Here is a 26,075-nt window from a genome sequence, read left to right as displayed (position 1 = left end):
CAGTAGCTCAAGTAAAGAATGTGCCATCTGTGCTCCATCATGGAGGCTATGCAACACCTTTCCTACAGCCTTCTGCATGCATCTCTCCAACTAAAGTATCGACAATGCCAAGAAACTTGGGAGGCAGGAGGCGTAGGCACACCCTCTTCAGAAGCAAGAGGACCACCAATGGCTGACACCACAATCAGTGTAAACTGTGGTAAACCCCAGGTAAACTGGGAGGATAGAGACTCCTCACCGAGGTTGTTGTGGTGATTTCTCTGCAAAAGCTGGACCATCCCCGTGCTCAGCATTATTGATGGGGGATCTTCGGATTCCTTAATGCCAGCAAAGAAGAGGAACCAAATGCCTTCCTGGACAAGGAGGAGATAGGAGATAAGACTAAAGTCCTCTCTATCCCTACCAGCCTTTGACATTGAGGGAATCAATGCCTTCCCCCGCACCCCCCCCCCCCCCCAATGCAAGTGACTAAATCCATTGGTGTGGCTTGATAGTCCTTTGACATCGATGCCTCAGATGGCAATGGATCAGTCTTATGGTACCCAAACAGATGACCCCTCAAATCCAAGCGAGACCAGTGTCCTTTTGTGCATACTTGTGGCAACTCCGGACATCAAGTGATGCCCCCAAGCAAACAATGTCCTTGGGAAAAACTGGAGCCCTGTAGGCATATCAACTCAAAATAAAAGGGAAGCTAAATCAAATTTGATAGGGGCAACAATCTATGGTCAATGCCGTCCAGAAGGGAACTGAACACTAAAGGAAACAAAGAAACATCAAAAAGCCATAGGACCCCATGACAAACTGAAGTGAAAAAAAATCAAGGTGAGACTGAAATGTTTTCATAATGCCTCTATTATTCCATGGTAAAGTCTGTTTTATCACATTATCTGTTTATCTGTTATGATTTATGTATGTTTTTATATGTGAACCACCTAGACCAGCGGTTCTCAACAGGTGTGTCGCGACATACCAATGTGTCGCCAAGCACCAGCTGGTGTGTTGCGGCTCCAGGTGTCCCAAAGCCCCAGTTATACTTCCCTTTACCTTTTTCCTGCCCCCGCGGACCAATGGGAAACCTCCTCAGTTCTTCCTGCCCCCACAGGCCAATGGGAAGCCTCCTCCCTTCTTCCTGCCCCCGCAGGCCAATCGGAAGCCTCCTCCCTTCTTCCTGCCCCCGCAGGCCAATCGGAAGCCTCCTCCCTTCTTCCTGCCAGTGGAAGAAGGAAGCCGCTGATTGGCCAGTGGAGCATCTCACAGCCCAGAGGTGGGGTGGTTTATGAGGGGCTGGGAGGAGTGGCAGTGTCCAGGCCCATGGCGGCAAAGAAGCCCGACCCTGTCACCGCCATGTGGAAGTGCTGAAATTAAACAGCGGCGAGCCACAAAGAAAATTGGCCAGCCACGCCAGGAAACCGCGATAGAGTAGGGATTTCCCAAAGTGGCAATGAGTCACAAGCACAAAGAGGCCGGTTGCTCCGGGGTCTCACATCGTGATGCAACAGTGAGCGCGGCAAAGCCTCTCTTAAAGTAAAAGTGGCACTCAGCCATGCTGATTACAGATGGGGCAATTGGAGCTCCCAGCAGCCGTGGATATCCCGACAGCCAGAAGAAAGGCTTGAGTGCTGTGGCATATTTTTCTAAAATAAATGTCTGCTGCTTCAGTGCGGCTGAGAAGGCAGCAGCAGCCCTGGGAAATCTGCCACTGCGAAATTAAAGGGGAACACAGCATTGGGGCTCTAAGCATGCGTGAGAGACAGAGACAGGGCAGGGAGGTGACTGGAGGGGAGGGGGGTGCGTGAGAGACAGAGACTGGGCAGGGTGTGTGGGTGTGTGAGAAAATAAGTGACTTGTGGGCCCTAAAGAAGAGGTCCGTGAGGACAGAGCTTCAGCGGATACTCCTGCTCCTGGTATGTGCTTTCAGGGGAAAGGAGTAGGACAGTTGCTGGAGAGGGTAAGTAAAGGTGGCATTTTAAGTTTATTTTTCTGGATTGACTGCCATTTTAATTGAGTATTATGTGATGTGTCTGCTGTTTTGAAGTATTTTATTGATATTTGGACAATTTTTTAGGAGTTTTAATTGTTTGGCGTTATTCTGTTCATCAGCTGTTTTGAAACATTAATGGAGAAATTACTTACCTGATAATTTTGTTTTCCTTAGTGAAGACAGATGGACTCAGGACCAATGGGTACAGTGTATTCCTGTTAGCAGTTGGAGACTGATCAGATTTCAATCTGACGTCAGCCCCTAGTACATATACCCCTGCAGGAAGTGCAGCTCTTCAGTATTCTCTTCGAAAAGCATTGTGGATATGTGTGTGACTGATTAACTTAATAATTTGGTTAACTTTAATAACTTCATAACTTAAACGTTCAAACTTGATTAACTATAGCTGGAAACCACCAGTGTACTCAACCAGAAAGCGTCAACACCCAGCAGGGTGGATGCCCTAGGTAAATGAAAACATGGCTTACCCTTGAATTATTTGAAAAACCATGCGTGACGGCAGCCAAGGGTGGGATGCTGAGTCCATCTGTCTGCACTAAAGAAAACGAAATTATCAGGTAAGTCATTTCTCCATTTCCTAGCGTGTAGCAGATGGACTCAGGACCAATGGGATGTATAAAAGCTACTCCCGAACCGGGTGGGAGGCTGCCCGTGACCCACTTAGTACTGCCCTTGCAAATGCCGTGTCCTCCCGAGCCTGAACGTCCAGACGGTAGAATCTGGAGAAAGTATGGATGGAGGACCATGTCGCTACCCTGCAGATCTCGGCAGGTGACAGCATTCTAGTTTCTGCCCAGGATACTGCCTGGGCTCTGGTAGAATGGGCCTTGACCTGTAGAGGTGGTGGCTTGCCAGCTTCTACGTAGGCCGCCTTGATGACATCCTTGATCCAGCGGGCGATTGTTGCCCGCGAGGCCGATTCCCCTTGTCTCTTTCCGTTGTGAAGCACGAAAAGGTGGTCCGTTCTTCCTACGGGTTCCGACACTTCCAGGTATCTGGATAGGAGTCTGCCGATGTTGAGGTGACGTTGACTACGGGCTTCTTCTGAACTCTTCAAGCCATCCGCCGTTGGTAGCGAGATGGTCTGGTTGAGGTGGAAGTGTGAGACCACTTTGCGGGGGCAGGAGGGAACAGTGCGTAGTTGGATGGACCCCGGGGTGAGCCTGAGGAACGGCTCACGGCAGGACAGTGCTTGTAGTTCCGAGATGCGGCGGGCTGAACACACTGCCAGCAAGAACACCGTCTTTAAGGTTAACAGGCAGAGGGGACAGGCCTCGGATGGGTCTGAAGGCGGTTCCCACTAGGAAGTCCAAAACGAGATTGAGATTCCACAGAGGTATCGGCCACCTTAGTGGTGGGCGAATGTGTTTGACTCCTTTCAGGAAGCATGACACATCCAGGTGAGAAGCTATGCTGTCGCCCTCGCTCTTGGGGCCATAGCATGACAATGTGGCCACTTGTACCTTGATTGAGTTGAGGGACAGACCCTTCTGTAGTCCATTCTGTAAGAATTCCAGGATCACGGGAACTTTAAATGAGCGTGGCTTGATGTTGTGGTCTTCTCACCAGGCTTCAAATACTCTCCAGATCCTTATGTACGTTAACGATGTGGAGAACTTGTGTGCTCGGAGGAGAGTGTCAATTACCGCCCGAGTATCCGCTCTCTCTCAGGCGAGCCCTCTCAATGGCCAGACCGTAAGAGAGAATTGAACTGGGTCCTCGAGGAGGATCGGACCTTGTTGAAGCAGGGGAATAGGGTTCCCTGCCAGCAGTCTTCTCATGTCTGCATACCAGGGTCTTCTTGGCCAATCCAGAGCCACCAAAAGAACTAGTCCCTTATGTAGTTGTATCTTGTGAATGATCGCGCCCAATAGGGGCCATGGCGGGAAGGCGTATAGTAGAGTCCCCGGTGGCCAGGTCTGTACCAGTAGAAAACAAAATCTGTACAAAACAAATGATTTGAATTTCTTTGACGGTGTATTCGAAAAATTATCACCGCACTACCTTGAAAGTGGCGTTCCGGGCGCTCACACGGTGAGCCCGCCACATCTTATGAGGTCTCCCTGTTTACAAAAATTCAGGCTACAGCAAGCACTGTTAATTTGATGGTATTTAGAAAGTTGACAGGTCTCTACCAGGGCATCGATCCCTTGGGACTGCAGTTCCCGCCTGCAGCTGAAGTATCTGGATACGTGGGCGTTGGATCTGTTTGCCAGCAGGTCTATGTCCGGTGTCCCCCACCGATTCACTATCAATTGGAAGGCTGCGGACGACAGCCTCCATTCTCATGGGTCTTGACTTTCCCTGCTAAGAAAGTCTGCCGTGATGTTGTCTTTCCCGGCGATGTGTACGGCGGAGATCTCCTGGAGGTTTGCTTCCACCCACGCCATCAGGGGGTCTATTTCTAGCGACACCTGTTGGCTCCTGGTTCCCCCCTGCCGGTTGATGTAGGCCACTGTCGTGGCATTGTCCAACATTACTCTGACTGCATTGTTTCAGAGTCTGTGAGCAAACCGCAGACAGGCTAGTCTGAATGCCCGCGCTTCTAGGCGGTTGATGTTCCATCCCGCCTCTTCTGCGTGCCACTGCCCTTGGGCGGTTAACTCCTTGCAGTGTGCTCCCCATCCTTGTAGACTGGCATCTGTGGTGAGTAGGGTCCAGGTTGGGGAGGATAGTCTTGAACCCCGGCTCATGTGGCTAGCCTGCAGCCACCACTGTAGTTGGGTCCGAACTCTGCCCGGGAGTGATAGACGTACGGTGTAGTTCTGGGACAGTGGGCTCCACCGTGATAGGAGGGAGCGCTGTAGGGGCCTCATGTGGGCTCACGCCCATGGCACAACTTCCAGGGTGGATGCCATCAGCCCGAGGATTTGCAGGTAATCCCATGTTGTGGGACAAGGATCGTTCAAGCAAGGTTTGCAGCTGGTTCCACAATTTTGATCTCCTTGTGGGGGTCAAGCTGACCTTGTCCTCTTTGGTGTCGAATCGGACTCCTAGGTATTCCAGCGACTATGAGGTCTGTAGGGAGCTTTTGTGTTGACCACCCATCCTAGACTCTCCAGTAGAGTTATGACTCTGCTGGTTGCTTGGCGGCTTTCCCCCGGTGACTTTGCCCTGATCAGCCAATCATCCAGGTAAGGGGTGAACGAGGATTCCTTCCTTCCTCAGGGTTTCCTGCCACCACTATTACCTTGGTGAACGTCTGGGGTGCTGTGGCTAACCCGAAGGGTAGTGCCCAGAACTGATAGTGACGGTTCAGGACTTTGAAGCGTAGGTAACGCTGGTGTTCCTAATGAATTGGGATGTGTAGGTAGGCCTCCGAAAGATCCAGGGATGTGAGAAACTCTCCCGGTTGTATCTCTCTTATTACGGATCGTAGGGTTTCCATGCGGAAGCAGGGAATCCTCAGGTGGCGGTTAACCGATTTGAGGTCCAGGATGGGCCTGAATGTTCCTTCTTTCTTGTGGACGATAAAATAAATGGAATAATGCCCAGTATTTACTTCTTGTGGAGGCACTGGGGTTATGGCCTCGAGGGTCAGTAGCCTGCACAGTGTAGCTTCCACTGCCGCCCTCTTGGAGAGGTCGTGGCAGGGGGACTCCATGAACTTGTCTGGACGGATTCGTAGGAAATCCAGGTAGTACCCCTCCCGAATGATGGCTAGGACCCACTTGTCCAAAGTTATCTCGAACCATCTGCGGTAGAACAGGGCTAGTCTGCCCCCTATGGCTTCTTCCCTTGGATAGGTCGGCTGAATATCATAATGCCTCTGTATTGCTCCATGGTGAGACCGCACCTTGAATACTGTGTACAATTCTGGTCGCCGCATCTCAGAAAAGATATAATTGCAATGGAGAAGGTACAGAGAAGGGCTACCAAAATAAGGAGAATGGAACAACTCCCCTATGAGGAAAGACTAAAGAGGTTAGGACTTTTCAGCTTGGAGAAGAGACGACTGAGGGGGAATATGATAGAGGTGTTTAAAATCATGAGAGGTCTAGAACGGATAGATGTGAATCAGTTATTTACTCTTTCGGATAGTAGAAAGACTAGGGGGCCCTCCATGAAGTTAGCATGGGGCACATTTAAAACTAATCGGAGAAAGTTCTTTTTTACTCAACACACAATTAAACTCTGGTATTTGTTGCCAGAGGATGTGGTTAGTGCAGTTAGTATAGCTGTGTTTAAAAAAGGATTGGATAAGTTCTTGGAAGAGAAGTCCATTACCTGCTATTAAGTTCACTTAGAGAATAGCCACTGCCATTAGCAATGGTAACATGGAATAGACTTAGTTTTTGGGTACTTGCCAGGTTCTTATGGCCTGGATTGGCCACTGTTGGAAACAGGATGCTGGGCTTGATGGACCCTTGGTCTGACCCAGTATGGCATTTTCTTATGAATCTCATTGTGGGGTACGGCTGGGGCCCGTACCCGAGCAGGTTCCCCTCTTGTTGTGCTTGGTCCAAAAATACTGGTTCCTGACCGTAGGGCGGGGGGCTTGATAGTTGCTCCTGTAAAGATTGGAGCGCTATGAACTTCTGCCCCTGGAGGAGCTGGGGAAGGGTCACTGGTTTCTCTTCATCTTATCCTCCGGTAGACGTGGTAATGGGGACTCGCCCCATTTGTCGGCCAGTTTCTCTAGTTCACTGCCGAACAGGAGGGATCCTTTGTCGGGCATCCTAGTTTTGGAAGATGCATCGGCCGACCAGCTTCGGAGCCAGAGTTGCCTCCTGGCCACCACCTCAGAGGACACTCCTCCGGCCGCAGTGCGTACTAGGTCGGAGTCAGCGCCCGCGAGGAATGATACTGCTGGTTCCATGTCTTCTCCCGGTGTGTTGTTCCTGGTTTGTGATAAGCAGGCACATGTCACCACGGTGCAGCAGGCTGCAATTTGTAGAGACATAGCTGCTATGTCAAATGACTGTTTGACGATGGACTCCAGCCACCGGTCATGTGCATCCTTGAGCGCGGCTCCTCCCTCCACTGGGATGGTAGTGCGCTTGGAGACCGCGCAGACCATGGCATCAACTCTTGGGCATGCAAGCAGATCTTTGGTTGCCGGGTCCAGGGGGTACGGGGCTGCCAAAGCTCATCCCCCCTTGAATGTGGACTCCGGAGCATTCCATTCCAGGTCAATCAGCTGCTGTGCTGCTTGTAACAGAGGGAAATGGCGAGAAGTCTGTCAAAGACCCTCCAGCAGGTGTTCCGGTTTAGGTTCCCCCGAAGTATCTGGGCCCAGGATAGCGAGCTCCGTCAGGCATTGGTTGACCAGGTCCGGGAGCTCGTACTTTGTGAAGAAGCGTGTCATGGTTCAGTGAGGCTCTGTCCCTGGGGGGAGCTCCCCCCTTCCAAGGGTTTGGCTTCCTCCTCAGAGATATCAGAGTCCCATAGGTGGGGCTTCTGGGTAGTGGAAGCCTGTGCCTAGGTCTTGAAGTGCCTGGGGCATGAGGCTCCTCCTGTGGAGCATGTGGCTGGTCAGCCTGAGGTTCAGTTTGCATTTGAACAAAGGCGTGAATCCCCTTAAAGAATTCCACCCATGAGATCGGACGCTGGGTCAAAGCTGAGGGGCACTGGTTCCTTGGGGGTGCCCGTCTGTGGGGAGGTCCCCCTGGCTAGGTCCGGGGTACCCCCTGAGGAGCCAGAACTCAGCCCTGGGTGGGATTGGGTCTCCCAGGGCCTCTTCGCACTGCGTGCATAGGGCGTCGGCCTCCTTGCTTAGCGCGGCTCTGATGTGGCATGCTGGGCAGAGGCCTGAGCCTTTATCCCTGTTTCTGGAGTTGCCATGGCTGTCAGCGTGTAAACTCTTATGCGCTCCGGTGCGCTTAAGATGAACATGTAATTGTGCGCACAGCTGTGCGTTCAGCCTTAGATATGTGCCCGGATCTGTGCGCGCAATTATGCGCCCAAGGTTTTATGTGCATGTAAGTTTATGCGCACAAGTGGTTTGTGCGCCTAGCTTGAATTGTGCGCTCTCGATCGGCGAAGTGAATAGGGCCAAGATGGCGACGGCGAGCAATATGGCGACCCCCTCGGAGGGTCTCCACATGGGTAGACCCTCGGAAATAGCATGCACATGTACAATTTCTCACCAGCAGGTAAAAAATCATACACGTGACGTCTATGCAAAAGACTGGGAAGCCCCCCTCTTGCTGCTGGACTGCTGCCTTCATCTCAAATTTGTTCAGCTCCTTACGTTTTAGGTTGCTATGGGAGTAGGAATGTGTCTAATGTCCTTTAAATGTACTAGTGAATTCACTATATGTCTAGTAGTGGCCTACACAGGAAATGATCAAACTGTCAATAAGGTGTTTTCTGTTTGTTTTTTTAAAGTGGCACCTGCCTATAAATTAAAGGATGAGCTAGGGGTGGGTTGGGAAATACAAACAAACAGTCTAACTTCAGTTAGTCAGCCAGAGCGACTCACTGCTCTCTTGATTAACAAATGTTGGTACCTAATCAAACCAAATCATACTACCTCACTTTTCCAAGTTGAGTAACCGAACTTTTCAACCTTTTTACTTAGGTATACACTGCTCCTAGTTTGTTTCTAGCTTCTGACTACTTTTTTTTTCATTTTTTTTTTATACAAACACTAGCTTCTGTTTATTTGCTGCCTTACTAACTATTAAAAGCACATACACAAACACACTAAATAATATTACCAAATAGTTAACTTTGCCCCAATACTTTAAAAAAAAAAAAAAAAAAATGTCCCAAGCAAAACTTTACTGATTCCTTTCAGCCACCAGCAAGGTGAGCCTCTCCTCTCAGTGTTCCCACTGGACTGATGGAGTTGAGAGATAACCCCTTCAAGCCAGCCTGCAGAAATTCCAGGATCATGGGAATTTTGACTGTCCGCGGAAGGATGTCACGGTTTTCACACCAGGCTTCGAATATTCTCCATATTCGTATGTAGGTTAAAGATATGGAAAATTTGTGTGCTCTGAGCTAGGTGTCGATCACTGCCCCCAAGTATCCGCTCTTCTTCAGGCGAGTCCTCTCAATGGCCAGACCGTAAGCGAGAATTGAGTTAGGCCTTCGTCGAGGATCGGTCCTTGCTGGAGCAGGTCCCTAAGTGAAGGTAGACACAGAGGGTTCCCCCTCCTGAAGTCTTCGCATGTTTGCATACCACGGCCTTTTTGGCCAGTCCGAGGCCACTAGAAGTACTAGCCCTCTGTGGTGTTCTATCTTGCGGATGATTCCGCCCAGTAGTGGCCATGGAGGAAAGGCGTACAGCAGGTCTTCCTGTGGCCAGGTCTGGAACAGGGTGTCGATCCCCTGGGATTGTGGTTCTCGTCTACGGCTGAAGAACTTACGGACTTGGGCGTTTGACAGGATTGCCAGAAGATCCTTGGTTGGAGTTCCTCAGCGGCCTACCACCACCTGGAAGGCTGTGGTTGACTGTCTCCAGTCCTCTGGGTCAAGACTTTTCCTGCTGAGTTAATCCACAGCAACATTGTCTTTTCCCCGCGATGTGGGCAGCTGAGATCCCTTGTAGGTTTGCTTCCGCTCATGCCATTAGGGGGGGGGTCTATTTCCAGGGTCACCTGTTGGCTTCTGGTTCCTCCCTGTCGATTGATGGAGGCCACTATTGTGGCGTTGTCAGACATGACTGACAGATTCACCCCAGAGTCTGTAACTGAATTGTAGGCAGGCTAGTCTGACTGCCCGGGCTTCCAGATGGTTGATGTTCCATCCCAACTCTTCCTTGTCCCATTGTCTCTGGGCCGTCAGTTCCTGACAGTGGGCTCCCCACCCTCATAGGCTCGCATCCTTGGTGATCAAGACCCAGGACGGTGGGGATAGCCTTACTCCCTTGCTCAGGTGGTTTTCTTGTAGCCACCATAGGAGCTGGATCCATACCTCCGCCGGTCCTGGGACATCAGGTTCCATCGTGATAGTAGGGAACGTTTAGTGGTCGCATGTGGGTCCTTGCCCATGGTACGACTTCTAGGGTTGATGTCATGAGTCTGAGGACTTTGAGGTAGTCCATTACCATGGGGCGAGCACCGTTCAGTTTTCTCAACTGGTCCATCCATTTCCTTCTCCTTGTAGGGGGAAGAATGACCTTGTCCTGTTGGGTGTCGAACTGGACTCCCAGGTATTCTAGAGATTGGGAGGGCTGCAGACAGCTCTTGGTTGCATTGACGACCCATCCAAGGTTCTCCAGGATATTCGACTCTAGTGGTCGTCTGATGATTTTCTTCTGGAGATTTTGCCCTGATCAGCCAATCGTCCAGATATTTATTTATTTAGCATTTTTCTATACCGACTTTCCAATAACAGAATTATTGATCAATTCGGTTTACATTCTCAACAATAACAATGACAAGTAAATGTCTTACAATGAACAGGTCGAATTAACTTGGGTTAAGATATATGGGGTTAATAACATAATTAAAAGGTACGGTGCCTAATGTAGTCTAGCTAAACAGGTGGTATTATAATGTTGTTAGATAATGGGTTAGATATGGGATTAGATAATGTTGTTAGATAATGTTGTTAGATATGTGTGAACGAGGATTCCTTCTTTCCTCAGTGTCACCGCCTCTACGACCATGATCTTGGTGAACCTCCGAGGGGCTGTAGCTAGCCCGAACGGTAGTGCTCGGAACTGGTAGTGATGGTCCAGGATCGTGACGCATAGGAAGCGCTGATGATCATAATGGACCGGGATGTGCAGATAGGCTTTTGACAGGTCCAGGGAGGTCAGAAATTCTCCCGGCTTTACCGCCCTTATGACCGAGTGTAGGGTTTCCATGTGGAAGTGTGGTACCCTTAGGTAGCGGTTGACCGACTTGAGGTCCAATATGGGGCGGTACGTTCCCTCTTACTTGGGAACGATAAAATAGATGGAATAGTGTCCAGTATTTCGTTGCTGCGCAGGCACCTGTGTTATAGCCTTTAAGGCGAGCAATTTGGTTAGCGTGGTTTTCACTGCCTTCTTCTTGGAAGGGGAAAGGCAGGGAGATTTCACAAATTTGTCTGGAGGGATGCTGTGGAAGTCCAGAAAGTATCCCTCTCGAATGATGGTTGGGACCCACTTGTCCAACATTATCTCGACCCATCTTTGGTACAATCGGGCAAGCCTGCCCCCTATGGCTTCTTCCTGTGGATTTGTCTGTTGATTCTCATTGTGGGGTGCAGCTGGGGCCTGGGCCGGCTCCCCTCTTGTTGTGTTTGTTCCGTATCAAGCACCTTGCCCCTGCTTGATACGTATTCTTGTACAGTCTGAAACGCTGTGATCCTCTGCGCCTGGATGTTCAGGGAGAGGGGCGTTGGCTTCTCTTGATTCGCCCCATTTGTCGGCTAACTTCTCCAGTTCACTTCCGAACAGGAGGGTTCCTTTAAAAACAGCATTCTTGTTAATTTCGTCTTAGAAGTCGCGTTGGCTGACCAGCTTCGGAGCCACAGTTGCCTTCTGGCTGTCACAATGGACCTTGCCCTGGTTCTCCCAGTGCCGTCTCGCACAGGGCAGTAGCCTCTTCATGCTGTGCAGCTTTAATGTGGCAGGCTGGACAGAGGGCTTGTACTTTCGCTTTCTTGGCTGGTGGTGCCATGGTTTGCGCGGGTAGGGGCGTTCAAACCCGGTCTGTGCGTTTATATGCGCGCGCCAGGAGAAGATATGTGCTCCGGGTGCGCATGCAGGATGCGAAGATATGCGTGCAGACCGGTCTGTGCGCAGCCCGGTCTGTGCGCAGCCGAACTTCTGCGCCTGGTGCTGTTGAGCGTGGCGCTATGCGCCCGGCACCCTCGTGTGCCTCGCTGTGGGCACGGCACTTATGTGCGCAACTACGTTATGCGCATGGCTCGCCGCTGTGTGCACGGCTCAGTTAGGCGGACAGTATGGCGATCAAAGGGGGGGGAATGGCGCTGGCCACCATGTGATTAAGGTGGCGACCCCCTCCCGGTCTCCACGTAGGAGGACCAGCTCAGGGTCTAGCCTGGAAGGGGCTGCTCAACCCCATGGGACAGTCGTCGACGGGCGATCTGTGCGGCTATCCGAGCCTCGGAGATTTAAAGTTTTCTACCTTACCTTGTCTCGGCACTTCCCGGTCTCGTGCTGGGGGGGGGGCGGGGGAAATACCTTCACCACCGCGTTCGGTCTTGCACCTGCTGCCTTTCAGCCACTCCCTCCTGGGGGCTAAGTCCACGCCAGGAACTGGCTCCTGGACCGAGGCTTACCTCTGGGGGATCATGGAAATCACCTCAGAAATTCTCGACTGGAGAAGGGACCCATAGGGGCGGATTTTCAGAGCCCTGCTCGCCGATAAGCCTATTTTACATAGGCCTACCGGCGCGCGCAGAGCCCCGGACTCGCGTAAGTCCCGGGGTTTTCGGAGGCGGCGTGTCGGGGGGCGTGTCAGGGGGCGGGCCCGAACCGCGCGGCGTTTTCGGGGCGTGTCGGGAGCGTGGCCACGCCCTCCGGACCCGCCCGCCGGCGCGCGCGGGGATTTACTTCTCCCTCCGGGAGGCGTAAATCCCCCAACAAAGGTAAGGAGGGGGTTTAGACAGGGCCGAGCGGGTGGGTTAGGTAGGGGAAGGTGAGGAGAGGGCAAAAGAAAGTTCCCTCCGAGGCCGCTCCGATTTCGGAGCGGCCTCGGAGGGAATGGGGGTAGGCTGCGCGGCTCGGCGCGCACCGGCTATACGAAATCGATAGCCTTGCGCGCGCCGATCCCGGATTTCAGCGGCTACGCGCGTATCTACTGAAATCCAGCGTACTTTTGTTGGCGCCTGGAGCACCAACAAAAGTAGGCCTATTCGCGGTTTTTGAAAATCTACCCCTTAGGTATCACCGCACTTTGGTTTGTATTTCCCTAACGCTGCGTGAGCGTGTGTAGAGTCCCAAACTGCTAAGGAGACAGAAATACAGACGAGCAGAGCTTCCTGCAGGGGTGTATGTAGTGCTGACATCAGATTGAAATCTGTCTCCAACTACTATCAGGAGCACACTATACTCATTGGTCCTGAGTCCATCTACTACACGCTAGGAAAATGCCAGTTGCCAAGTAGTCCCTGCAGTCTGGTTTTGAAGATATCCACAATAAATATGCATGACAATTTTGCATGCAATAGAGGCAATGCACGCAACTCATATCCATTTCTTTGTGGATATCTTTAAAATTAGAGTAGCTAAAGAGTATTCTAGGACAGGCATGAAAAAAAACTGCCCTTGGAAGAGCAGATCAACCAGAAAGGATTTATACAGGGCAACCAATTCATAGCACAGGTGACTGAATTCTGCAGCTATCTGGTCATAGTGCTTCATGTCAGCCTTCTTAAGCATTCTCACACTTGATTCCTGTTATTGGCCAAAGCCAACAAAGCGCACTAAACTGCATGAGCTTCATCAGCCCGGACCAGTGTTTTCCAATCTTTTGAAGCCCATAGCATACCCACATTAACAAAAAATGTGTCACGTCAAACTCTGAGAATCAAAAAGCCCCCTGCCTCTTCGAAATTATAAAACAAAGGGAGAGGAGGCAACATGAACCCAAAGTAGATCAACTCCCTCTATACACAAGCACAGAAGTTGATATGGTACAGGTAACTGGCTCAGTTACTTTGGCTGCCAGAGCTCTTTCACTGCTGCTGCCACTTGTATAAGCAGTGCACACGCTCCCCATTTCACTCAGCTTGAGGACAGGACAGCAGCTAGAAGGCTTTAAAAGCGGATGAAAAGGGCTGAACAGCAAGGCCCAGCTCTCAATGGCCTGACTGCTGCCCAATTACCTTCCTAGTTAAGAAAGGCCAAATGGCCCTGCACGCCAGAATGGCACTGTGCACCCAGACTTGAGCACTATCTGGCATGCAAGTCTATTTGGCCATACCATTTCAAGTGAAATCAAAATAGTAAACACTCTCTGATGCTGGTACCAATTGCCAAAGTGTACTCTGCTAAGCATTCTAATTAGGCCACTAAATAGTGCAAACTGCATAGCTGTTGTCCACTCCAGAGAGTTTACCCTTTTATTTCACTTGGCATGCCTTACCCAAATGACCTTTGCATGCGAGAACGTTCCCAAGTCAGGTTACAAAGTTGTTTGCAGGTACCCTCTGGGCACAAAACACAAGCATCCAAAAGCATTAATATACAGACACTATTCAACAGGCCCAAGTACTAAGCACTTTTCCCAAAGCCATGAAATAAATAAAAACCCATTAGTACCTCCGAGCATTTTTCCAATTCCCCCAAACTGACTAGGGCACATGCATTTGTCTATCATGGGGGAGTTGGGGGGTAATGATTTTTAAAGGGGGGGGGCCTCCGGGCAACCCAAGATGCACAACAGTTTCGAGCACCTCAGGTGGAGCGAAGCGCTACTTGTAGAAGTCCACCCCGCCGCCAACAGATTTTGGAGTGCGTCCGAAACGCCGTGTGTCGGCAGGAATCCCTCCCCCATACCCGCTGTCGGGAGAGTGGGCGCGAGATTTAGCCTCGCCAACTTTTACCTTCCCTGGCCCTGCAGCTCCCCACCCACCACCAGGGCACTCACCGTGGCTCTGCACTGCAGATTCCCCGCTTCCGGCTGCACCACCTTCTGCTGTTTCTTATCAGCCACCCCTGACGTATCCATCGTCTGTTGTGGTTTGGCTTGCATTTTCTCTTGCTCTTCCTCCAAAGGTCTCACCACCTTCTGCTCCGTCATATCTCCCGCCTTCTCCGCTTCTCCCTCTTCAATATCACTCTGTCCATCTCCCGACTCTCCAACCCTTTCAACTCCCATTTCCGCCGCCACTTCCTCCCTCCGTATCATTGTATCCTGCATTCCCAGCAACTCGGCATTTTCTTCCGCCGCTTCCAGTTCTTGGACTCCCGGACCCCCGATCTCGTCATATCCCATTAGCAGCGCCGCTACTTCCTCCTCTTTCGCCATAACCTGAACTTTTAACTTCTCTGCGTTTTCCTCCTCCGCTTCGGGATCTTGGATTCCCGCCCCCCACATCTCTTGATAGCCCATTGCCGCCGCCGCCGCCGCTTCAGGATCTTCGACTCCCAGCTCCCACATCTCTTGATAGGCCATTGCCGCCGTTTCAGGGTCTTCGACTCCCGCCCCCCACATCTCTTCATATCCTATTGCCGCCGCCACTACCTCCTCCTCTTCATCCGAAATCACCAGATCCATATCCTGCAAGCCCTGCTCGTCCGCCGTTTCGGGTTCTTTGACTTCCCGCTCCCCCATCCCTTCGTATCCCAAGGCCGCCGCCGCCACCACCATCTCCACCTCTTCCTCCTCTTCCGATATCACTAGGTCCATATCTTGCATGCCCTGCTCCTCCGAGTTTTCCTCTGCCTCTCCAGGCTGAGGGCCTCGCCATTCGCCCATCTGTTCCTGAAGCCTCCCTCTCCGCTCCTGGCACGTCTCACTTGCCGCTGCCATTGCGCCAGAATCTTCTACCGGAACTTAAGCAACAAAAAGTATCAATGCGCAGTGCAAGGCCACCACCGGCTGCAGCAGAGACGGGTGACGTCAGACGCTGACTACGTGCTCGACGTCGCAAAACATATCTTTGAGCTTTTCGGGAGACATAAAGAAAATAGTTCGGGCCCTTGGTGGTGATGAGAAGATGTACTGAGTGCTGAAGCCTGGAGTGAAAACAGTAAAATGTCACACTAACATCCTAACAGATTAAGCATGGTAATATATTCCAAAGTAATAAAATGGTTAAAATAAAAGGTAAAGACAAAAATTACAAAATGGAAGTCAAGTAAAGGCCAGGAATGATACCAACCAGAAATTCCCTAGAACTCATACTGCCACAATGCCTCAGTTACAACCTCGAACACGTTGCGAGGCAGACTGGATGAACCATTTGGTCTTTATCTGTCAATATTTACTGTATACTCAAAAATCTTGTTCTGCAGTTTCTTGACTGATGGAGAGAGAAATCTTGGGCTCCAATCTGTACCTGATAGGAAAGAGAAGGTGCTGAGGAATGAGCAGAGGAAGAGATGGGAGTTGGTTGAAAGAGACTGGAGAAGAGGACTGCTTCTAGGTGGGGAGGAGTAGCAAGAGGGGATGGGAAGGAAGAATGTGCACTTATGTACTCTGCTTTTGCTCCCGCCTCCACATCCCTTCTAAAAACAAACTGTAACCAGGGCCGGTGCAAGGGGATTGGGCACCCTAAGCACCTTCAGCCTTGTGCCGCCCCCAGCCCCGCCTCCGGTCACAGCCCCGACTCCTCCCCCCTAAAAGAAAACCTATAAAATACCTGGTAGGGGCTAAAGGCAGAATTTTGAAAGGGCACTTTTTGCCCTTTCAAAATTCTGCCGCCTGCCGCAGCGCCCCTTAAATCGCAGCGCCCTAGGCACAGGCCTAGCTTGCCTAGTGGTTCCTCCGGCCCTGACTGTAACCTTCAATTCATTGTTTGGGCTGAATCTTGCTGGGGCCATAAACATCCCACGCTGAGTCCCAGTGCTACAGTCACTAGTCCTTTTGTCCTGAAGTGTGGGTTCTTTGTCTCTTGGAGGCAAAGGATATTCTTCAAGGCACAGGTCAAATCCCTTCCATGTGTGTTACTATGACTTTGGGGCAGGTACACTAACAAAACAGGCTGGACTTGCTGTATGGTATTCAAATAAAAGTTTACTGTGATTGGCTGCAAAAGAATTAAAATGAGTAAATAATTAAGTGTCCAGATATATCCAGGTACTTCTGCCATATCAGAGTACAAATTTAAAGTCTCTCTACCTATGTGGAGGTGGGCCTCAGTACAGGGGCATGGACCGTGCTTATTCTCCATGGGGTGAAATGATAATTGTCCCAAGATGGCTGCGGAGCCCTAACCATGAATGGATCCCCTCCCCTCAGTACCTTAAGTCCAAGGGCACACCCAATCTCCAATCTGGCTGTGTCCCTTGTCTCTTGGGTGGAAATTTCTTTGGGGGTCTCCAGATGTTCTCCACTCCTCTTCAAACAGATGTCTGTAGACCTTCCTGGAGGAAACACCTCTTCCCTGGAAACAGTTCTTAAAGCTTCCAGCTTAGGGTAAGGGTGGAAGAAAAAACTTCCTTCCCAAACTCAGGTAGACAAAACAAGAAAATTCCTTTCCCTGTACGTACCAGGATCAGTCCAGACAGCTGGGTTATGCCTCCCCTCCAGCAGATGGAGTCAGAGAGAAAACTGAAAGCACCCCCTAGATATACTGGTGTGCCACCTGCGATCCCTCAGTATATTCTCTGACTCCAGCAGATTGAGAGGCATAACCTGCGGTCCCGGCCTGGTCAGTTTATTGGTACTGGGAAAAAAAAAAAAAACAACAACAACAGAGGGACAAGATCAATTAGTTTCTTCCCTTTCTCCCTTCTGTCTGTCTGTGTTGTTGGTTGTCTTGGCGCAGCGCGGTTTGGAGCTCAGTGTGGGGCAGGCACAGAGGGCAGTGCCCTCTGCAGTTCCCGGACTAGACGGTCCTTGAGGCTGGGGGAGAGCTTACAGGTGGGCCGGTCACCCTCCCCCCAATTCCAGGGGTCCCAGCCCTGAAGGGGGTTTTACAAAAAAAAAAGAGGTTTAAAAGTTTTTTCTTTTTGAGCCACTTAAGGCCTGTTGGGGACAGGCAGTGAGCTCCTCCTTTTCAACCTCGGCCTGCCAGAGCCTCTACGGACTCCGGAGGGGGTGACTAGTCCACCCAGCGCGCTGTGCTGGTGAAGTTTTTTACTCACCTTGATTTTTGGCGCCTTTTTCTTGCAGCTCCGTCTTCTCTCCCGCGATGCCGCGATCTTCGGCCTGCGCAGCCTGTGGGGGGGCGTGGGCGCGACTCTCCCGAGAGGGCCTCTGTCCCCGATGTCTTCCCGGGGGCGAGTGACCCTCTCGTGGGCTGAGCGCTGCCCGCAGCGGGTCTCCTCTTCCCTCTACACCGCAGCATCGCGGCGCTTCAGGCAGCCGTTCCCCGGCCCCTCCTCCCTCGGGGAGGAGTGCGGTGGCCATCTTGGCCACGAGGCAGGCAGAATCGGCAGCTTCGGAGGAGGAAATCTCCCCTACTCCCTCTCCTAGCGAGCAGAGCCCGCGATCCCCGCCCGGTTTGGGGAGCCCTCAAGCCCCTCCTCCCTCAGGATCCACGAAGAAGAATTTAAAAAGGTCAGTGCCATTTTCCTCAGACTTTGTGCTATTAATGCACAAAGCTTTTTTGCAGGCAGAATCTGGCTGGGAGGCGGAAGTTCCCTCTCCTCCAAAGGTCCCCAAAATTTCCTTGGCCCAAGGGAGCCCGCTGGGCATGGGGCCCTCCGGGGCTAATGTCCCCCTCCCGCGGGGGGGGGGGGGGCTGAGGGCACGGGGGACGCAGGAGCCGCTACGGATCCTCCGGGGGCTCCGGATTTGCTGACGGCGGACGAACAGGGGTCCGTAGAGGGGGATGACCCCCAGGTGCTACGTTTATTCGGGAAGGATGAGTTAAGCTCCCTCATTCTCCATGTCCTGCAAGAGCTAGAGCTGACAGCGCCGCCCCAAGATGCGGACACTTCTACAGGGGATATTGCTATGGCAGGGCTTCGGGCCCCCCCTCAGACTTTCCCCTTCCATCACAAAGTTTTGCAGATTGTCTCGAAGGAGTGGGAGCTGCCAGAGGCTTCCCTACGGGTGACTCGAGCTATGGAAAAGCTATATCCCTTGCCTACGGAATCCCTGGATCTTTTGAAGACACCCGCGGTGGATTCGGCTGTCACGGCTGTGGTTAAGCATACTACTATCCCTGTTACGGGGGGTATAGCCTTGAAAGATCTCCAGGATCACAAGCTGGAGGTCTTGTTGAAGCGCATCTTTGATGTGGCTGCCCTGGGTGTCTGGGCGGCGGCATGCAGCAGCCTTGTGCAGAGGGCCAACATGCGATGGGTCCAGCAGTTGCTAACCACGCAGGAGCTTCCTCCGGGCGAGGCAGAGCAGGCCAATTGTGTAGAAGCTGCGGTCGCTTATACAGCGGATGCCTTATATGATTTATTGCGCACTTCAGCTCGCATTATGTCCTCGGCAGTTTCCGCCAGGAGGTTGCTGTGGCTCCGTCGTTGGTCGGCGGATGCCACCTCCAAGGCGAGATTACGTTCCTTCCCCTTTAAGGGTAAGTTGCTGTTTGGCGAGGAACTAGATCAGCTCATTAAGGACCTGGGAGACAACAAAGTGTATAAATTACCGGAGTATAAGCCTCGTCAGTCTCGGTCTTTTGGGAATGCCAGGGCTCGTTTTCAGGGTCAAAGGCATTTCCGTGCGGGAAGAGGTGGTTCCTTTCCCCAGAGGCAGCAGGCAATGAGACCCCAGTCTTGGTCTCCTTCCTTTCGTGGCAGGAGACCTCAACGAGGAGGCTCCTCCCAAAGTTTCGCTACCAGCAAGCCCGCACAATGAAGGTGCGCAGGCCCATTCCTCCGTTCCCTTTATCGGACGTCGGCTGTCCCGGTTCTGGGAGGAGTGGGTCAAAATAACTTCGGATCAACGGGTCCTCGACGTTGTTCGGTACGGCTACGAGTTGGATTTTGTACATCCCCTCCGGGATCTTTTTATGATATCGCCGTGCGGTCCGCGGGAAAAACAGCTGGCTATAGCTCAAACAGTCGATCACCTACAGGCACTGGGAGCGGTGGTTCCGGTCCCGCCAGACCAGCTCAGGACAGGTCGGTATTCCATATACTTCCTGGTTCCCAAAAAGGAGGGCACCTTCCGTCCAATTCTGGATCTAAAAGGTGTGAACAAGGCGTTACGCGTGCCTCGCTTTCGTATGGAGACTCTACGGTCTGTTATTGCGGCCGTCCACAAGGGAGAATATTTGGCTTCTTTGGACCTGACCGAGGCATATCTCCACATTGGAATCCGAGAGCGACATCAAAGATACCTGAGGTTCATGGTGTTAGGATGCCATTACCAGTTTTGTGCCCTCCCCTTCGGGTTGGCCACCGCTCCGCGAGTGTTCACCAAGGTTCTCGTAGTGGTCGCGGCTTCTCTCCGTCGGCAAGGAGTCCTTGTACATCCCTATCTTGACGATTGGCTCATCCGGGCAAAGTCGCAAGCGTCCTGCAAACGAGCGGTTTCCTTGGTGGTGCGTCAACTTCAGTCGTTGGGTTGGGTAGTCAACTTCGAGAAGAGCAGACTCGAGCCGACCCAACAGTTGGAGTTTTTGGGCGCTCGGTTCGATACCTTGGTGGGCAAGGTTTTTCTTCCACATCAACGCATGCTCAACCTCATGGCACAGGTGTGGCGCCTGATGGACCTTTCGACTCCCACGGCTTGGGATTATTTGCAAGTCATTGGTCATATGGTGTCTACTATGGAGACGGTGTTGGATTCGTGGACCCTTGGGCCGATCGGAGCCGGAGGAAGAGCTGCTGTAGGTGGTTGCAGCAGCGACCCCGACCGGGAGGCGGCGAGGACAGACTGGTGGCTGGCCGAAGGCGGAACTCTGGGAGCCCTATGCGACCAAGAGCCCTGGCGAGGAAGAAGGTGATGGTGGCGCTGGCACTGTGTTGAGAGAACCTTCGCCCTGGAAGCCAATCCTCCCCCGAGAGGAGCTCGTAGGAGTTCGGCCGCTGGGACTTAGGAGATTCACCCTGGAAGCCGGAGTCCCCCCAGGAGGAGCCCGTAGGGACCCGGCCGCTGGGACTTCGGAGGGCCCGCGGGGGCCTGGTCAGCTGTGGTCCAAGGTTGAGTGCCGAAGGGTCGTTGCTCGCCAGTCCAGAGTCAGGAACCAATGGATCACCGTAAGCCAGTCCGAGGTCAGGAGCCAGAGGATCAACGAAAGCCGGTCCGGGGTCAGAAGCCAGAGGGTCAACGTAAGCCGGTCCGAGGTCAGAAGCCAGAGAATACCAAATGCCAGTCCGGGGTCAGGAGCCAAGAATAAACGTAAGCCAATCCGGGGTCAGGAGCCAAGTAGGAGACCACGAAGCAAGAACGCAGCAACTGGGGACAGGAAAAAACCTGGGAACCTCGTTGCAAGACAGAGTCTTGGTCCAGCTGCAGGGCTTAAGTACCCTGCAGCGTCTGATGTCATCAGGAGGCGTCCCCGAATATTCCCGCGCTGGCCCCTTTAAATTCTGGGCCGAGACGCACGCGCGCGTCTAGGAGGCGGGGCCTACCGCCGCGAGGCGCCGGCTGCTCCGGCGCAGCAAGGAGGCAGAAGGAGAAGGAGCTGCAGGCCCGGGCAAGGTGGGGAGACGCCGGGCCTGCGGCAGCCGAGGTCCCTGGAGGCCCGGGGAGCGCGGGACCCGTGCGGAGTGCAGATAAGGTGGGCGATGATTCCGGGGGCGACCCGGAATCGCAACAGATGGTGCAGTGGGCTTTTGCGCATATGCGGCCGTTACAAAGAGTGCTTCTCTCTCGTTGGGATCCCAGATCAGAGGATTACGGGATGGAATTGCCTTTGATGGAGCCGGCCCGCTCCAGTCTCTCCTGGTGGCTAACTCCAGGCAATCTCCTACAGGGAGTGGACCTGGAACCTCCATCCTGGATGGTGGTGACGACGGATGCCAGCCTTTCAGGCTGGGGGGCGGTTTGCCAGTCCTGAGCAGTCCAGGGCACCTGGTCAGCGCTCCAGTCCACTTGGTCCATCAATCCATTGGAGACCAGAGCGGTACGTCTGGCCTTGCGTCGCCTCCTTCCAATGGTGCGCGGCCGACCGGTAAGAATTCTGTTGGACAATGCGACCACAGTGGCGTACATAAATCGGCAAGGAGGCACAAAAAGTCGAGCGGTAGCGACAGAGGCGGCGTTGTTGATGAACTGGGTGGAACGACACTTGTCGCGCCTCGCGGCCACCCACATTGCCGGCGTGGACAACGTTCAGGCAGATTACCTCAGTCGGCAGCATCTAGATCCAGGAGAATGGGAGCTCTCGACAGAGGCGATGTGTCTCATCACTCAGCGTTGGGGGACTCAGCGCTTGGACCTGATGGCGACTCGACTAAATGCGAAAGCGGCGCATTTCTTCAGTCGAAGAAGAGAACACGCGTCGGAAGGGGTGGATGCGTTGGTGCTTCCGTGGCCCCATCACATCCTTCTTTATGTGTTTCCTCCGTGGCCCCTGGTGGGGAAAGTGTTACGACGCATAGAGTCCCATCAAGGTCGGGTGATTCTCGTAGCTCTGGAATGGCCGCGTCGCCCGTGGTTTGCGGATCTCGTCAATCTGGCGGTGGACGGTCCGCTACGTCTGGGTCATCTTCCCAATCTTCTCCGTCAGGGTCCGGTATTTTTCGATCTGGCGGATCACTTTTGTCTGGCGGCTTGGCTTATGAGCGGAAGCAGTTAAGGAAGAGAGGTTATTCGGATGCAGTTGTGTCTACTCTCCTTCGGGCGCGTTGGTCTTCCACTACACTTGCTTATGCTAGGATCTGGAAGGTTTTCCACGATTGGTGTACCGCGCTAAGGGGTAGATTTTTTTAAAAAGCGCGTTCGCGTACTTTTGTTTTTGCACCAGGCGCAAACAAAAGTACGCTGGATTTTATAAGATACGCGAGTAGCCGCGCGTATCTTCTAAAATCCTGGATCGGCGCATGCAAGGCTGCCGATTTTGGGCAGCCGGCGCGCGCCAAGCCGCGCAGCCTGTCACCATTCCCTCCGAGGCCGCTCCGAAATCGGAGCGGCCTCGGAGGGAACTTTCTTTCGCCCTCCCCTCACCTTCCCCTCCCTTCCCCTACCTAACCCAACCCCCCGGGGGCGGTTCTGGAGGGCGCGGCCACGCCCCCAAAACGCCCTGGGCCGAACCACGCCCCCGGTCCCACCCCCAAAACGCAGCGCCCCGCCCCCAAAACACCGCATCATCGGGTTACGCCCCCGACACGCCCCCTTCCAGAAACCCCGGGACCTATGCGCATCCCAGGGCTCTGTGCGCGCTGCCGGCCTATGGAAAATAGGCGCGCCGGCGCGCAAGGCCCTGCTCGCGTAAATCCGGGCGGATTTACGCGAGCAGGACTTTTAAAATCCGCCCGTAAGTATTTCACCCAGACGTTCATCCGTGCCTCATATCCTTATGTTCTTACAGGATGGCCTGAAGAAGGGTTTGGCGTATAATTCGCTTCGAGTCCAGGTAGCGGCGCTGGGTTGCTTGAGAGGTCAGGTTGAAGGGTCTTCCCTTGCGAGTCACCCAGATGTGGCTCATTTTTTGCGAGGTGTTAGAAACTTGCATCCTCCTGTTAGGCTTCCCTGTCCTTCCTGGAACTTGAACTTGGTACTCCGTGGCCTGTGTGCGGCCCCGTTTGAGCCTATTAAAACGGCTTCGTTAAAGGATCTGACTCTCAAGACGGTATTTCTTGTGGCCATTTCCTCGGCTCGTCGGGTGTCGGAGCTTCAGGCTCTTTCTTGCAGAGAACCGTTTTTGCGTATTTCTGCATCAGGAGTTTCTTTACGAACCGTACCCTCCTTCTTACCTAAGGTGGTCTCAGCGTTTCATGTCAACCAGACGGTAGAGTTGCCTTCTTTTTCGGAAGAGGAACTGCAGTCTTCTCAAGGTAGGGACTTGAGACGACTGGACGTCCGTCGAATTCTTTTGCGCTATTTGGAGGTTACCAACGACTTTAGAAGGTCGGATCACCTTTCGTGTTATGGAATGGACCCAAGAAGGGTCTTCAGGCGTCCAAAGCTACGATCACACGCTGGTTGAAGGGCGCTATTACGTCCACGTATATTGGCTGCGGTAAGCCTGTTCCTGATGGGCTCAAAGCTCATTCGTTGCGTTCTCAAGCAACTTCGTGGGCAGAAAATCAATTGGTCTCTTCCCAGGAGATATGCAGGGCGGCCACTTGGAAATCCTGGCATACGTTTTCCAGGCATTATCGCCTGGATGTCCGTGGACCGTCTGCACAGTCCTTTGGGAGCAGCGTGATTCGAGCGGGACTCTCAGGGTCCCACCCCAGTTGAGGCGGCTTGGGTACATCCCAGCTGTCTGGACTGAAAAGGAAAGGAAAGGAAAATTAGTTTCTTACCTGATAATTTTCGTTCCTGTAGTACCATGGATCAGTCCAGACGCCCGCCCACAGTTTTCTGGGAGTTTTCTGGGAGTCTGCTCGTGTTCCGTAATTCTTTCATTACAGTTTATATCAGCAACATATGCAACGTTTTAAATGTTAGGTTTGTCATTGTTCGTGTTTTACTGTACACTCTTAGGTGTCCGTGTCCTACTTATTATTTCTGATTTTGTCTGTTATCAAGGAGGTTTCTGTTTGATCTGGCCTCTAAGTTAAAATACTATAAATAAAGTGAAATTTTGGAAATCTATTGGGGGCAGTGTTGAAAGTGGTTAATTCCTTACTTCTGCTTTGATATCACATATACTGAGGGATCACAGGTGGCACACCAGTATATCTAGGGGGGTTGCTTCAGTTTTCTCTCTGACTCCATCTGCTGGAGGGGAGGCATAACCCAGCTGTCTGGACTGATCCATGGTACTACAGGAACGAAAATTATCAGGTAAGAAACTAATTTTCCTTTCTTCACCTTGATGGCCCCCAGCCCTGGAGGAAAGGAGGAGCAGGGGTGATATGATTAAAACTTTCAGATACTTGAAAAACTTTAATGATCCAAAGACAACGACAAACCTTTTCCATCAGAAAAAAATCAGCAGAACCAGAGGTCACGAGCTGAGGCTCCAGGGAGGAAGACTAAGAACCAATGTCAGGAAGTATTTCTTCACGGAAAGGGTGGTGGATGCCTGGAATGCCCTTCCGGAGGAAGTGGTGAAGTCTAAAACTGTGAAGGACTTCAAAGGGGCGTGGGATAAACATTGTGGATCCATCAGGTCTAGAGGACGTGTATAAAGAGGAGGCAGCAAAACACTGCACGGAGTGGCAGTAGCCACAGAGGCATTCACGGAGCGGGATGCCAGTGGCCAGTGGTTGGTGTTCCACCTTCACGGAGCGGAAGGATGGAGGGCTGCCATCTCAAAAAAAAAAAACCAAACAAACAAACAAACAAAAAAACAGGGGTGGGTAGAGTATTGGGCAGGGGTGTGGCCTGCTTGTTACAGCAGTTGCTACCCCTAATTGAGCTGGATGTTCACTTGGATGCAGATACGACGCTGCTCTCTACATTGGTGGTGGGGTGGAGGGGAATTAGGGCTGGAGGGTACTGGAAGCCAATAGTAACAGGTGGGAGAGAGAAAAAGAGAAAAAAAAATGGATAAAGTGCGTAGCTTGCTGGGCAGACTGGATGGGCCGTTTGGTCTTCTTCTGCTGTCATTTCTATGTTTCTATGGCCCTCTTGGATTGAGCGAAGAGGTATGTATACTAGGGATGTGAATCGTTTTTGAACGATTAAAATTATCGTCGGATAATTTTAAAATCGTCCTAAATCGTCAGAGTGCACGATACAATACAAATGCCCCCGATTTATCGTCATAAATCGTTAAATAGGGCACAGGAATTATTTGGGGGACGGCGGGAAAACCGGCACACCAAAACAACCCCTAAACCCACCCCGACCCTTTAAAACCAATTCCTTACCCTCCCCCCCCCTCCCGAACCCCCCCCCCCCCCAAAATGTTATATTACCTGGTGGTCCAATGGGGGGGGTCCCGGCGCGATCTCCTGCTCTCGGGCCATCGGCGCCATTTTGGCTGCCACTAATTAAAATGGCGCGATGGCCTGATAAAAAAAAACCCACCCGACCCTTTAAATCGACCCCCCTTAGCCTCCCCCACCCTCCTGACCCCCCCCAAAAACCTTTTAACATTACCTGGTGGTCCAGGGGGGCCTCGGGGGACGATTTCCCGTTCCCAGGCATCAGCTGTGCTAAAATAAAATGGCGCCGATGCCCCTTTGCCCTTACCATGGCATCAGCTGTGCTAAAATAAAATGGCGCCGATGCCCCTTTGCCCTTACCATGTAACAGCCTGTCACATGGTAAGGGCAAAGGGGCATCGGCGCCATTTTATTTTAGCACAGCTGATGCCTGGGAACGGGAAATCGTCCCCCGAGGCCCCCCCTGGACCACCAGGTAATGTTAAAAGGTTTTTGGGGGGGGTCGGGAGGGTGGGGGAGGCTAAGGGGGGTCGATTTAAAAGGTCGAGTGGGTTTTTTTTTTTTAGCGGCGCGGGCCTCCCTAAAAAAAAAAATTAGCGATGTGAATTGGAATCGGAAACGATTCCAATTCACATATCTTAACGA

General features: G+C 52.3%; 1 protein-coding gene across 2 annotated transcripts in view; it reads right to left on the bottom strand.

Moving 5' to 3' along the window:
• The window catches only part of LOC115084727, a 793,897-nt gene that overhangs the window by 706,304 nt on the left and 61,518 nt on the right, over positions 1–26,075 (bottom strand). Inside the window, exons 1-2 of one of the 2 annotated variants that reach the window (XM_029589966.1) lie at positions 15,740–16,002; positions 14,503–15,593 (exon numbers count right to left, since the gene is read on the bottom strand). In XM_029589966.1, coding sequence (XP_029445826.1) covers positions 14,503–15,387 — 885 coding nt within the window. In that variant the 5' untranslated portion in view covers positions 15,388–15,593; positions 15,740–16,002. Of the gene's footprint in view, positions 1–14,502; positions 15,594–15,739; positions 16,003–26,075 lie in introns of those variants that run through there. The other variant, XM_029589965.1, reaches the window with a different exon arrangement.

This window comes from Rhinatrema bivittatum, chromosome 2 (assembly GCF_901001135.1).
Source record: "Rhinatrema bivittatum chromosome 2, aRhiBiv1.1, whole genome shotgun sequence".
In the NCBI taxonomy this organism is placed as follows: domain Eukaryota; kingdom Metazoa; phylum Chordata; class Amphibia; order Gymnophiona; family Rhinatrematidae; genus Rhinatrema; species Rhinatrema bivittatum.
Note: the sequence above shows the minus strand (reverse complement) of the source record. Positions and strands in the feature narration are given on the sequence as shown.